At 42.5% G+C, this 14,965-nt stretch overlaps 1 protein-coding gene across 3 annotated transcripts in view; it reads left to right on the top strand.

Moving 5' to 3' along the window:
- Window positions 1–1,820, top strand: part of LOC309717428 (uncharacterized protein) — a 219,859-nt gene extending 218,039 nt beyond the window's left edge. For all 3 annotated transcript variants that reach the window (XM_082551999.1, XM_082551998.1, XM_082552000.1), the window contains exons 3-5: window positions 1,343–1,406; window positions 1,485–1,651; window positions 1,794–1,820. In XM_082551999.1, the coding sequence (XP_082408125.1) occupies window positions 1,343–1,406; window positions 1,485–1,651; window positions 1,794–1,803 (241 nt within the window). In that variant the 3' untranslated portion in view covers window positions 1,804–1,820. The remainder of the gene's footprint in view (window positions 1–1,342; window positions 1,407–1,484; window positions 1,652–1,793) is intronic.
- Window positions 1,821–14,965: the final 13,145 nt, after the last annotated feature.

Here is a 14,965-nt window from a genome sequence, read left to right on the forward strand (position 1 = left end):
CGCAACGGAGGGTAGACCATCCCATTTCACAACCCTCGCACTTCCGGCCTTAGCGGTCTTTGAGTACGCCTTGAGGATCGTTGAGACTGCGTACTTTAAGGCTGCAGACCCTGAATTGGGATACAGCCACTGGGTCTCGGTGCATTTTCATCACCCTCAGTCTCACTTCCCCCTTTAAGACATCTTTCTTCTGATTGGCTGCCCATCATAACGAGCTGGTAGGTGGAGCTTCTCTTGTCTTCTGGGTTCCTGTCTTCCTCTTTTTTTGTTGTTTATGTTGCTTCTCATTCTTAAACCTCCTGATTTAATTTCTCTTTGGTTTCTTAACTTTATTTTTTTTCATTAAATTTTTCTTTATTAGTCGTATTTAGTTTTGATATGTGATTCATGCTTTTTGTTTGGATTATCGTCTTATTTTTGTATATTTTGTTATTTGTTTTTTCATGTTTTTTGGTCTTGGCTACTTTTGTGTTTGTTAGTCCTTGTTCAGGTTGCAGTTCCTCTGCTTCCTTCACTCATGCTCCCTGTGATTTGCTCAGTTTGTTGCCTCTGTGTTTATTTGTGGTCAGTTTTCTCCTGCGTTGATCTAGATTCAGAACATGTTACAGTGCTCATTTTTTCTCCTGCCTTTTTTTCACCTGTGACCTTTTGTTACTTGGCTCTGGACTTTTATTATAAGGACTTTCAGCCCAATTTCAGCCTCTTTGTTTTGTGGAGCTGTGCAGTTGGGTCCTCTCACACCTCATCTTTGTCATTATCTTTGGATCCAAGAATAGAAAAACTTAGATAAACTGAGTGTTTGGAGCCTGAGGTTTCAGCTCACAGGGATTGCTTTACACTCACCTCATTATTAGAAATTTTAATATGAACACCCACCATCTGAGCATCTGCTGCTCACAATAAAAGGTACAAAAAAAAGAAGAAAAGGTCCACTTTAACATCAGACTGATTCCATTACAGGTTGCACCATCTCCGCCTTCTCTCAGTACGCTAATGACTAGGGATGGGTATCGAAACACGGTTCTTGTTGAGAACCGGTTCCCACTGTTTCAATTCCTTGGAATTGTTTGCCATTTTTGCAAACGATTCCCTTATCGATTCCAGTCGCTCCAAATGACATCACCACGTTGCGGAGCGTCATTTACCTGGCAGGAAACATGGTGGCTCAAATGGTCAAAAGTTTGATTATACTTTAGGAGAACAGATGACAACAGGGCAACTTGCAATGCTTGCAAAGTAGATATTTCATTTAAGGGAGGAAACACTACGAATATGCAAAAGCATTTGCTCACAAAACACGCGATGACCTTAAATGAATGTCATGTTTTTAATTCTGCTCCAGACTTGTGAATCACAACCCAGCAGCAGCGGTAACGTTTGCACGTCCTCTCCCGTTAATGCGGCAGGTAAATAATCAACTAACAGTGCATATTATGTTAGCGCAATCTGCCTTATTACAAAACCTGCCATTACTGTGCATTTAGGTGACCATGATGAAAGAGACAGACAGAGTCTGCCTGGCAGTTCTCGCTGCAGTGTACCGGTATAGCGTCTCCTTTCAGGCCAGGATAGACGAATGTCACCGAGCAGTGACTAAGTTTGTGGTCAAAGGCTTGCACCCATTTGCCACAGCAGATGCCCCCGATTTTCGGTAAGTGAATGTGTTTAATTGTAGGCAGGGACATTACTGGATATTCTTGTGTAATTGCTAAAGAATAATTTATGTTACACTTTGTTATTGCTACAGAAGAATATTTATTTTATTATTTTACATTTACAATTTTTTTCCTGAGGACCCTGTGACGCCCCATTGAAGAGCCGTAGGCTGTGGATCTCTTAAGATCTCACTGTTGGGTTTGTAAGGCTATGTTACTCCTAAATTTCTTTCTTGTTCAAAGAGAAGATATAAAACAAAATTCTAAGCTAATCGACCTTAGTGTTCTCCTTTTTAAAAATAAGAATCGATAAGAGAATTGATAAAGAATCGAAAATGGAATTGGAATCATGAAAATCTTATCAATACCCATCCCTACTGATGACTGATAATCACCTTTATATTTTCTCATAATGTTTTCATAATTATGAGATAAGGTCTCAGTTTTTTCTTCTTTTTGTGTCTGAATGTGTTTCAGTTGTAGTTAATATGAAGTGTGATGCGGTCGCATTCTGCTTCATGTCTACAAATTCCTTTCATAACTTCATTTATTAACCATGGCACAATGTCACCTGCACATCAAGGACAAGTAGGAGTATTTACCCTTTTAATTTTATAATTTTGTAATTATTATTTACCATTAGTAAAACGGTTTTTGAATTTCCTTCGTGTTTGAGAGACACTTCATAACTGAACGCATCGCTGTGGTGCAGAAAAAAGTGAAGCTACTGCAGGCTGTGCAGTTTATTGATCCCTAATCAATAATAAATATAAAGATCCACTTGTGCTTTGTTTCCTTAAAGTGACAAATTGGTTCCATTAGATACCACTGGATAATAAAGTGATACAGAAGCACGACTGTTTTGATTCACGGTGCACAAAAAGCCGTGTGGCTGCTGCTGCTGCTGAAATAAAGCAAAGGCATCAAACCTCACCTGTATTTGACCCCCTCAATAAGTTTTGCATAGTCCCATAGAAAATGTCTCTTTTTACAGCTCAATAAAAGCCTGAATGGTTAAAATGGCCAATTTTTTGTGGTGTGTTTGAAGGAGCTGATGAGATGAGAGTGCGAGGTGGAGGGGGAAGGGGTGGGGAGGGAGGTGAGAGATTACCTAGCATGGGTCGGCAGCGCTCTGCTGATCCTCGGAGCGACACACAGACTCACACATTTAGTATTCTGACTCCATGCGGGCTCAGATCAGATGTGTTATCACACGCTGGAGTGCTGGAGATGGGATGCTAATTTAAACCTGCAGCAGGAGGAGAAAGATGAGGAGGAGGAGGAGAAGGATAGGAGTGCAGCGGGCAGCCATTACAAAAAGCCAACCAACATGAATGACAATCCAGCGCAATTTCTCATGCGATAATTTATCTTTTCAAAGAATGAAAAGGGGAATTATAGCTGGGGAAAAATATGAGCTGAGATTATAATTGATTCAGAAATATGTGTTGGTATTTTAGTTTTTAAATGTGCACTTACTTTTTTAATTATTTTTAAAAATTGCAGTTTTTCACTTAACATTGTCACTGCATTTGTAGTCCTAGTAAATCCCCTTGATTCACACACTAAATCAGGCTTTCTGTGACAAACCTGATAGCTGCTCCCTCATGCCATATTTAATCAGCAAAACAACACACATCCTCTCTGTGGTTGTGATGGGACCCCAGTTAGGTCTTATTCCAAGTTTCAGCTCAGGCAGTTCATGGCTGTGCGCACACAGAGGGCTATATTTACTTACTCCAATAGAAAAAGTTGTAGTAAAAGTGCAAGTTAGCATATCAAGTTCACTGTGTTAGTTTAAGAACACAAATTCAGTCAATTTATTTCGATAATGACCAAAATGCTATAATATAAAGTACATAAAAACATGAGAGATTGCAAACAAGCAGACGTGATAAGGGTTAAAATAATCTACCACCAGCACAGCTGCTCCCTCTAACCTGCCAGAAGAATCCAGTCAAAGTGGAGGTTTTGCACATGTGTTTCTCAGTATTTCACAACAAGAAGTGACACAGAAGGAAGCGATGTCCTGATGTTAAAGGCCGTGTGGCGACTGTATCCTGATTCATTCAGAGAAGGTGATTTATTCCCCAAACTCTGCAAGTGGCATGACTAACAGGATACGCGGTCACACAAAGATAGTTATCAGCTTGATACATTAAAACGGCGTTGAAAGAATCTGACCAATCGCAAACACGGACAGGTGTGCTGACAGCAGGGTGACTGATTTTGCATAGGAAGTGTTTCCTGAAAAACACTTGATTGGTCTGATCAGGCTGTGCTTATGAGCGGATGTTACGCTGTGGACCCTAGTTTGAAGGCATTGTCTTATTATAGGCTTTTTATTTGTCTCTAATTTGAGTTTTAACTAGTTTTGATACTTGCATACTTATATATCGTGTAACACACTGCGTGTTTCAGCTTGAACTTTAAAGGTTTCATATTGTGATTCTTTTAAAGTAGTAACACAAAATGATAACATTTTCTTGCCCGTGTAACAGAACCTGGAAGCTCCAAGTTCACTGCAGCGATTTACTGCTCTTCCCCTGAGTCTGACTGAACCAGTGGAGTTTCTGAAAAGAAAGAAGCATCCTACCTAAACCTGCCTGACCCCACCTTCCAATCAGTCTAATTTTGAGAAGAAAAAAAAGCGGGGGGGGGGGATTCTGGAGTAAATATTTGAAAATGACTACATCTGGTCCCCTCTTCTGTAGTTTAGTGTCTAATTTGGGGTTTTTCTGTCTCCTCTTCTTTTCCCATTCAGCTGTGCCTATTGAGCTGGGCTGCCAGTTTTCATCCTCTTTCATTACTCCCTCCCATTATTCCCTAATTTCTTTCCCCTCGCTCTTCGGGCACCTTTTGCACAAAGCAATCAGCCAGCAGTTAATGGCTGGGACTATCCCACTCTCAGTGTCTGGTTTCCCTTCCTTTCTATCTTTCTTTTTTTCTGAGGAAATGAAAGGAGACAAAAGCAGAAGCTGCTCGTGCTACCTTGGCCCTCATCCTCACTATGATCGTGCAGAAATGAGTCTGTCGAGTGGACGGTTTAGTTGGAGTTGTTTTATCGAGCTCACAGAGTAATGAGTGTGTTTGTCTTCCTGGAGAGCCGTAGCGCTCAATTTCGCCTCTCTCAGCGTTTGAATCGCTCCCTCCGCCGCAGACAGGAAGTGGCAGGTGGTCAGCATCACCATCCAGGGATGAGCACATGAAATATAATTTATGCAAAGGATAAATTTGAAGTTGTTCAGGGATTCAGTTCCAGCTAAAGGATCATGTGCTGTTCCAAATTTTAAAGTACAATCTGCAGGTGCACTGCAGGTAACCATGGCAATAGCAATCATGCGTCAAGCTATGAGACATAATAGACTCCCTATTACGGAAAATCATAATAAAGCCTCAGTGAAGTGTAGAGGATGAAGTCATCAGGGCTGGTTTTAATGGAAAGCACAAAATAAATCAAGACTAAAATAACAGTAATAGAAAATGAATGTGGTGAGCATTCGTGCACTCCAATCAGATTTAGGTTTGATTTGCATTCTTTTTACTTTTTTGTTCTTGATGGTAGAGAGGTAGCAAAAGTAGGTGAAGCCTTATTCATTCATAACGAGGGATCTGATAGGTACAGAGAACAAAAACATCGCTTTTGCGTCTTTATTTGATATTCCTGGTACTGCCGTTTGAAAATAAATTTATTAACCTGAGTAACATGGTTCAAACTGATTCCCCAGAACTTTTGTTGTCAAAGACACCAAAGAAGAAGCCACCATGATGTCATCCATTGGCTGTTTTGGTTTTAAGTTTAGAGTTTTGACGGCCAACGTATTGGTTTTTTGGGCCATGAAGTAACCGGTGGGAGGATGGGTGCAGTGGGGGTGGTGACAGGTGAGCGGGAAGGCAGAGCTTTAACTGCAAGCTGGTCACTTGCACACTTTCAAGGCTCTGGTTGCCTTGGTAATCAACTAAAGCATTTACTAATAGGTCATGTTAATGAGCATTTTCCTTTGTAGGTTCAGTCATTCAGCTGGAAGTTGAGAAAGGTCTATCTTGGGTGCCGTCTTCTTTGTTTTGGCCTATTTTGCTTATATTTATTTAAGTCATCAAATTTCTTTCACTTTATATGTCTTCTGGTCGCTACATTGCTTACAGAGTGCAGCTGAAGGTCACAGGCGGACATTCGGACTGAGCTTGGAATAGACGGAGTGGAGTAGCAGCTGGTCCTTCATGTTGGAAGCAGCCAGTTGAGTGATGAGATCCAATTAAGAGACACAAAAACAAAAAAATTATATATGTCATCTGGCCTGGGAATGCCCCAAGATACCCTAGAAGGAACTGGAAAGTGTTGATGGGAAGAAGAATGTCTAGTGCCAGTGTTGCCACATTTTCTTTAATGGCTAAAACTTGTTAACCAAGCCTTCCAGCTGATAAAGCTTCATCCATCCATCCATCCATCCATCCATCCATCCATCCATCCATCCATTCTCTTCAGCTTATCCTTATAAGGGTTGCAGGGGTTGGTGGGTGGACTGGAGCCTATCCCAGCTACCATACTGCAAGAGGCAGGGTACACCTTGGACAGATCGCCAGTCTGTTGCAGGACTAACACACTCTCATTCACACCTATGGGCAATTTAGAAATCACAACTTAACCTAACCCCACTAACTGCATGTCTTTGGACTCTGAGAGGAAACTGAAGTATCCAGAGAGAACCCACGCAAACACGGGGAGAACATGCAAACTCCACGCAGAAAGAAAGGGTAATTGGCACCGTGTCTGATAAAGCTCTAGAATGTTACAAAATCTGGTGCTCAGACTTCTTGGACAATTTGTTAGTATAATTAACTGCACAGCAGTTTTTTTTATTGATAACTGTATTAATTTCATGGTCCACAGGTTCCATTCCAGGTATCCAATTAGCTGATGGGAAGCCTTGCAGATAGCTATCGGTTACAGCCACCTGTGTCAAAGAGGCCACACCCCAATAATGCACTTTAAGCCTTTAAGTTGGACATTTCAACACAGGAGTCTACGGGGGCCGACTCACAGCTGGAGCCTCTAGTGGCCATCAGAGGAACTGCAATTGTTGCCACATCTGCAGTGGGCTTCATTTTCCAGCCCAGAAATGAGGAACTTTCCAATCATTTGGCCTTTTTATACCCGCTGACCTGGAAGATCACATAATGTCTTCCTCATGGTCATGATGACGATGGTGTTGGCAGAGCCGCTTCCTGCTCTGTTTCGTCTGATCGCAGCATAGCACTGCCGTTTCCAGGTCAGCTGCTTTAAATTTGAAACTGTTGTCTCATCTGACCTGGTGATCCGAGCAGACTGGGTCAAAACGCTTCGTTTTTGTCATCACCTGAGGAAGAAGTTGCATTAACCTGTGAGGAATCCCAATCACACAGGATCTAATTATCACAGGCATTTGTCATTATTGTCTCTCTCTTTTCACCTCCTTCTTCTGAAGCTCCCCTCTCTTCTCACACACTCGCGCTTTAATCCTCCGCGTTATTGTCGGCACATTTTCATTATCTTTGAGAGGCTCCGTGCTCACTATGCTTTGATGAGTTTATGAACAGTGGCACCTCTAATCCGAAGGAAGATGCTCTCGAGAACGCAGTGATCAGCGCACATCACAGCGGCGGCGGCAGCCAGGGGACGAGCTGATGTAATTTTACATTTGTAATAATAATCTGGGAAGTCTTTAATGCGATTCAAAGACAGGCTTGTCAAAAATAATACTGCGGCGTTAATATAAGGTGAGGGAGAGCAGAGGGAGGGAGGAGGTCTGCTGCTGCTTTTGGAGTTGGAGAAATGTGCGTCGGGTTGATTGGAAGTGTGCGGGCAGTAATTGAGGGCTTTGTTGTTGCCTTGTCCACAAATGGATTTCTCATTACAGTGAATGCAGCAGCATGTTCTCTGCAGTAAATGGTTGCCATAGGAGCTGTAATAACACGTAATGCTGCGTGACCCTCGGCTGGTCGCCGGATCTTTTGAGAGCTGTCACGGTGCGTGCACAATTAGGCCGCCATTTGCAATACAGATACTAATATGAATATCTGTGCACATCAAAAATAAACACACAGTTGCGCTCGCACTCTACTTTTTTCCCTGTCATGAGGACAAAAAGCACTTCTTCTTCCTCCCACTCCAAAACCGGGAGATTAATCGCCGTTAAAGAGCTGAATAATCAGAAGCCAGACAACGCCGGCCCTCTTCTTTTGCGCAACGCTTTCATCAGTTCTTTCACTTTCCTGCTCTGTAAACACTTTCCCCACAAATTGTCCCACACAATCAAATAAGCGTGGTGTTGTAATCAAAGCTGAAAAAGAAAGAACAGGGACCTCTTTTCTGGTCTGCACGTCTTATCTGCTGGCGCTCGGGGCCCGATAATCTCTGCTCGCTCTCCGGTGGTACGGGCTGCATTCTACGTGCCGGCTCATCCTCCTGTGTGCTGCTTTTGTTGCCATCTGTCCTCTTAACATTTCATGAGCAATTTCTACAGGCTCAGTGTAGAGAGGAGGGAAAAGAGGGAGAGCTCGCAGAAATCTATAATTCACATCTTCCCAATTTGTCCTGACGAGCTGCCGTAGCGTGCTCTCCCTCCTCCTGCTTCCTCTCACAATTACAGAACAAACGCTCTTTGAATGTCTCCCTGTCTCTGGTTGCTTATTCATCCCTCTGGTTTTTTCCGTCTCCTTTTTGTTTCTTCGCTGGGTGCAGCTGTTTGCGTTGACTGTTGGTGGGCCGACTACAGTAATTAAGCACCAATTAGCCCACCTTCAGAGCTGTATTAATGAGCCTCAACAGCTCGCGGCCGGGGCAACAGGCTATAATCACCCGCTGGCCCCTCGGCAGGATAATGGTACGACCGTGAACTGCTACTTACTCACTCGAGCGAACGCCATCTCTTGAGCTGCGTGACTTTCAGCACATTGTTGATGTTCTTACCTCCGGTCAGACCATCGAAGCACGCTGACTCCTCCATAAATAAGCTCTTTGATCCTCTTTCTGTTGTGTGGTTGCGCTTTTTGTTTTTTTTCCTCTGGCGGCCCATAATTAGCTCTGAATGTCGCACTGGATGCTAGTGCCTTTGTGATGATGCAAAAGAAGCTTGCAGTAAACTGAGAGTGAAGAGTTTGCAGCTTTTTAGATTAAACTTTCACCAAATATTCTTTCTTTTTAAATTGATTCCAGGCAACACATTTCACACAGTATTTCTGTTTTGCAGAATTAACTCTTTAACCAGCAGCAACATGTTGGGTCTTCGTTAGAGGTCAAAGAGGTAAGGAGCGAGCAAAAGACAGCAAAACGCTTCAGTGACCAACTACAAGTGAAGTTTTGATGGGCTCATACTAAAGATCTGCACGTGTTGAGTTTTAGTATGAGCATCTGAAAATGGTGGAGCACTGGGGTTATTCATCATGCTGTGTTAGCTTATCAGTTTTGTCAAATCAAGGTTGTTGAGGTTATAAAAAAAGCCCAGACAGCTAGGTTCACCACAGCTTTCGTCCCAGGAGACGGTCCATCACAGCTGGAACATTTCCAGTAAATCCTGGGCATCCAAAAACATGTAATAAAAAGCCTCAGTTAGAGCAGAAAAGTGCTATATAAGAACTATTTGCATAACTTCCTTTTAATTCGGCAGAAAAACAAACAATATTTTCACATCTTACGCCGTAAGTACTCTCCACTCTATTTTGGAGTGGCTTAATTTTGCCCAACTTTGGAGTATTTTACAGGAAATGAGAGACACAATGTAGTTTTAAGTACAGAATAAGTAAAAATAAATAACAAAATAATATGCACATCAACACAATAAATATGTTGTGTGGCTGTAGCTCAGGAAGTAGAGGAGGCCATCTACTAATTAGAAGTTTGGTGTTATCAACTGCCGCCTGCTGGTCATTAGTAAGAAACCAATAATATACAGGCTAAAATACTGGGACTCCAGGTGATCGAATTACCTCACTCAGCTCCTGCTGATGCTGAGCAGCACCCTTTGTTGCCTCGTGTCCTCTGCACTGCAGCTTGCTCTGTAAACTTTGTGCTCTTACGAGCTGGACTTGCGAGACAACACTTTAAAGTGTCTCGCAAGTTCCTCAACATGTAATTTAAAGAATCATTTATCTTCCAACCCACGGGTCGAGGTATTTGTAAGTAATTTGCTAAATTCAAGCCTCATCAACTCAACTATTTCACCATTGAGAAGGAAACCCTGGCCATGTTGCTTGCTCTGCAGCATTTTGACGTATACGTGGGGTCAACCACCACTCCTGTTATGGTTTATACTGACCATAACCCTCTGGTGTTCCTAAAACACACCTACAACCACAACCAAAGACTGATGGGATGGGCGTTGCTTGCTCAGGAGTACAACATAGACATCCTACAGACTTGGGCTATGTCCACACGTACCCGGGTATTTTTGAAAACGCAGATTTTTCTATGCGTTTGCACCTTTCGTCCACACGTCAACGGCGTTTTCGGTCACTGAAAACGGAGATTTTTAAAAACTCCGGCCAGGATGGATATTTTTGAAAACTCCGTTTTTGCATTTACGTGTGGACGAGAAAAACGGAGAAAACGCAGCATCAAAGGTGTGCGCATTTTTTGACGTCACACTGTGCGCCACGTTATTGTTTCGGTGAAATGAATTTCTACAATACTATTACTCTCAATTGTACTCTCTGCAGTGTTTAAATGCTTACATATACACACACAGTTACTGACCCTCCACACATACGACTCGGTTCTAGGCTTCTAGACTTCTGATTGGCCAACATTTCTACACAGTTAGGAATATAGCGCCACCTGTTGCTTTGGCATGTTCCTAGCAGCGTTTTCCTTCATTTCTGCCTTTACATGTGGACGGGATTATTTTTTAAAACGAAAACAGAAAATCCCAGTTTTCAAAAATACCCGTGTACGTGTGGACGTAGCCTTGGTGAAAGTTAAAAGTGTCCGTTTACTGTATGTGATATTTTATGTGGGGGGGGGGGGGGGGGTTTACAGTCGCTGACCTCTAGTGACTCTCCCTCTGTGAGAGTTTTTTTCTCCTGGTCTGCCTCATGAGCCACAGCTGAAGTGTGTTCCAGCTCGTCAGCCACGGCCATCCTAAACTGCCACGCTCTGGCCACTTCCCCCATTTTGCCAGAACTGTGAGCTACAGTGGTTTGGGCAGCAGGCTTTAGTGTGGGTGCGGTGAAACTTTGGTGTCTTTCTTTTATTGTAAGCAAAGGTGTGCCCTCCCTGTGTTAATTAGTTCATCGTTGTGGAAGCAGGTAGGGGTTCTTTGCCATTTTGTTTCAACCGTTTTCTCCTGTTTTTGGCTAGACAGGGAGCTCAGCCATTGTATTTTGTTTTGGTTAGAGAGGTCTTGGTTTGATTTTTAGCTAGAGGGGTTGTTTTGTTTGTTGTTTTGGCCTTGGAGACCCTGGAGAAAAGAGCTTCCCTGTGTTCATTTTTACTTTAGTAGTTTTGTGCAATAAATCATGTTTAATGACATCTATTTTCCAGTAGTTCATGTTTTCTTTTTCACTTTGTGTTACCCACCCCAGTCAACACTTTGTTTTAAGTGGGGCGTAGCATAAGTGGTTGCACTTAAGTGGTCAGCATCCGAGGCGGTCTGCGGGCCACCTCGGATGCTGTGACAGACGCAGATTTGCTCCCGGTGAAAAGTGCAAGGAGGTCGGTGCCGAAATGCTGAGACGTCCACCTACTCTGGACGCCGGGCAGAAAACAAGGGCTCCAAGGAGAGAAAGCAAAGAAGCATTCACCGGCTCTGAGGTGCAGGTGACCGAGGCCCGCCTCTGACAGCCAGGCGCCGTCTGTTTATGGAGGCTTCAACTTCCGACCCTGCAGATTGCACGCTTTCTGAGAGCAATTATTTGCCGATGGAGAGACGCTTTTACATTCCCCCTGCCACAGTCGGCCGGGAGGACAGACAGCAGCTGACAGACGGGGTCGACCCCGGCTGCTGAAATGATGCAGTCCTGGAGAGATAATTGGTGAGCAGCAGGGTCATGTTTGATGGAAACACACTTTGCAAATTTATCTCGAGGCTGCGGTGTCAGAGCGGCAGCCGTGTCGCAGTCAAACACTGTATTTAGAGCTTTCTTTCTTGTCTCTTCCTCTTTTCTCTGCTGAGGAAGAGGATATGCCGAAGCAGAACAAATCCCCCGCTTTGATTACGACAGCGCTCTGAAAATTCTCCACCACACTCGCTGAAGATATTATTCAGTCCACATTAAAGAGCATATAGTCAGTGCTTCCAAGCATACAGCTTAAATACAACACATCGCCAACTTTTTTCTTTCCTTCGGTGACTGAGACCGGGGTTTTTTTTGTTCAGCATGGCACCACTCCTCTGTTCTCAGAGCCATCAGCTGCATGCACAACTTTCCCTGAAAGCGCAGCCTTAAACTTTGTGTCTCAAGATCATTATTTTTGATTAAAGTTTAAATTCTGGCCGCATCATTTTGACTTTAATGCAGTCATAGTGCGGACCGACACAACCTCGGGGTGTCAACGGTCCACTGCTCAGAAGTATGCACAACATGACCTCTGGCGAGATCACGGTCCTCTTTTAACCTTGTACCTTAGGCCACTGGCTACCCACTTAGAGTCAGGTTGGGTTCAGTTTAAAGCAGCATGGTAAGGAAGCACATTTACATAAAGTGTTAAAGAAAAGCCTTCTGTTATAAGAAGAGAACCTACTAACTGCATGTCTTCAGACTGTCGTCAGTTAACAGTTCTCTTAGTTATGATTTCCAGTGTTCTTGTAATTATGCTTTTGATCATGTGTTGAAGTTCTACCTTCTTAAGTTTCAGTTATTTGCTTTAGTCTTGCAGCATGGTGGCGTAGAGGTTAGCACTGTTGGCCGGGGCCTTTCTGTGTGCAGTTTACATGTTCTTCCCATGTTGGCATGGGTTCTCTCCGGGTTCTCCAGCTTCCTCCCACAGTCCAAAGACTGTAAGCTTTTAGGGTTAGGTTAGGTAAGTGACCTGTCCATGGTAGCTGGGATAGGATCCAAAACCTGCCTGCTGTCACAGAATCGTGACAAACGTGAATCCTGAACTCAAGCAGGTTTCCTGCAGCCTGGTTAGCTGTAGGAAGTGTTTGAATTCTGTTTTATGTTAATGAAGCATTCTGACATATGATACTTATGTAGTTGCGGTGCCTAAACCCTTATTTTATAAAAAAAAAAAAAAAAAGGTCCCCTCCTCTGAGATCACCCAAATGGAAAAAGAAACTTTAACAAAAACTTCTGATAACTCGTTTCAAATATAATAACTTTAGTTTTCTGACCAGTTAACAGTGACAGAAAATTAAAGCAGCCTTGTAATTTTAGTTAAATGGCCACGTACAAGCCTTTTACCAATACTGATAATGATTTAATCGTTTTACTGTATGAAATCTAGAGACACTTTAAACTTTCCATGCAGCAATGATTTTAATGAAAACCGTTATTATTCATGACTCCTCTGCAATTTGCATACGTTGTGAAACCCTCCAGAAGCCTGGGTTGGATGTGTATGATTTTTGGTCCCCGCTGAAACCAGACAGCATATCTGTTGCTTTAGTTTGGAGTGTTGAAGGCAGTATTGCTTTTCAGATTTTAAAAGTCATGTCAGTTTTATTTTTAAAAAGCCCAGAATCACAGTCCAGGATTACTCTTTAATTGGCTCAGCATGGAACTCAACTACTTGAGGACTAAGACAAATTTTAGAAGTTTTAAGGTTAAGATGTTGGCATTTGGGAAAAGCAGACCATATCATTGAGTCAAATGAAGACAGAATATCCTACTTACAAGTAAGATCAATAAGACCAGTGAATTTGGATTAATCTGTTGCTGATGATAGAGGATTTGTTTGAGATGCTCATCCACAGGCAGAGGTCGCTGTTTTTCTCTCCTTTTTTTTTTTTTTTTTTTTTTAAATGAGAATTTTTGAGCAGAAATACAAACTAAAGCTTTTTCTTTCCATTGCTGTTTTTTTTAAGTCCATGTTGGCAGATAAAAGTAGAGTTGAAGGTTCGTGTGGCTGAACATTTCACTGAAGCCATCATCAGATTTTATCACATCGATATTCAGGAAATGCTCGGTGGAGATTTGGCGTCCTTCCTGTTGAGGTGAGAGGCAGCTTGGATGCACAGATTAAAGATCGCGCTCTCTCAACCTCGAGGCCGAGTCTGTTCACCGAGCATTTTTATGAGAGCTTTGCTTTTTTTCTGGGTTTAGCTCAAAGTATGACCTTTAGGATTTTCTGTGAGGGGGGGGGGGGGGAAGGAAACTGTCTTTGATAACAGTTTGGTTTTTTTTTTTCATGATCATAAGCACTTGGACACACAGGAAAGTGGGTCAATATCATTTTAAAGTGCATACGTTTCGATTGCTCGTGGATACATCTTTCCAAATTATAAATTATTCTCTTCTCTTAAATAGTTGTGCTGCTCGTTATCTCGGGCAGCTGGGCTGATGGCCCTGATATGGAGCACCTACAGCTGGGCGACTTCTGTTTCCCTCTGCAGATGAAGTGCAGAGCTGCCACCATTTAAAACATATTGAACATCATAATTTAAGGATACGACAAAGGAGCAGAAATTAAGCAGTATTGTATATTTAACATGCAACTAATGCAACTTTATCTTCTGAACTTTCTCGTTTTAGTTTTCTGAAACTGGAGCACTTCCTGTTTGATTGTCATTTTTGACTAATGGGATCGTACCATCTGCAGTAATTTATATTTTAAATTCAATAAGACTCCAAACTGGCGTCCGAAACCATAAACTGATCAGAAAAGTGTTTACTTGGCTCAGAGATCAGGTGAGCAGTAGGCTAATTTTTCTATGCAGTGGGACAGTCTTATCAACCATAGATGTCGCCCCCTGCTGGACATTAAAAGTTGGAGGTTTTATGCACTTCAGTGTTGGTCTTTTTAAACTTGCGAGCTCCTCCAACCTCTTTTAACAAGCTCCTCTCGGTGCTGAGGAGTAACGACTCGACTTGAAGTCTCCTTCCTCTTATTATGACACAATCTGTCAATCAGACCCAGAAGCTACGTCACTCTGTCATGTTTTTAACAGCTCCTGTCCTGTGCTTTTTTTTTTTTTTTTTTTTTTTTCTTTCCTCCTTTTTTAATTTGCAGCACTCACCTCTTTAAATTACATTTACTTCTCAATCCTGAACATCTGCTGATTGGAGCATTCTGGTTAAACGGTTCCTAAAATGTCTTTGAGTCTTCTCCGTGCAGCCACAAAAGCAAATATGTTTGAAAAAATAAATGAGTAATGTGTGGGATTTGTCCTTAA

The sequence above is a fragment of the Aulonocara stuartgranti genome (assembly GCF_965226115.1).
Source record: "Aulonocara stuartgranti genome assembly, chromosome: 2".
NCBI classification, from domain to species: Eukaryota; Metazoa; Chordata; class Actinopteri; order Cichliformes; family Cichlidae; genus Aulonocara; species Aulonocara stuartgranti.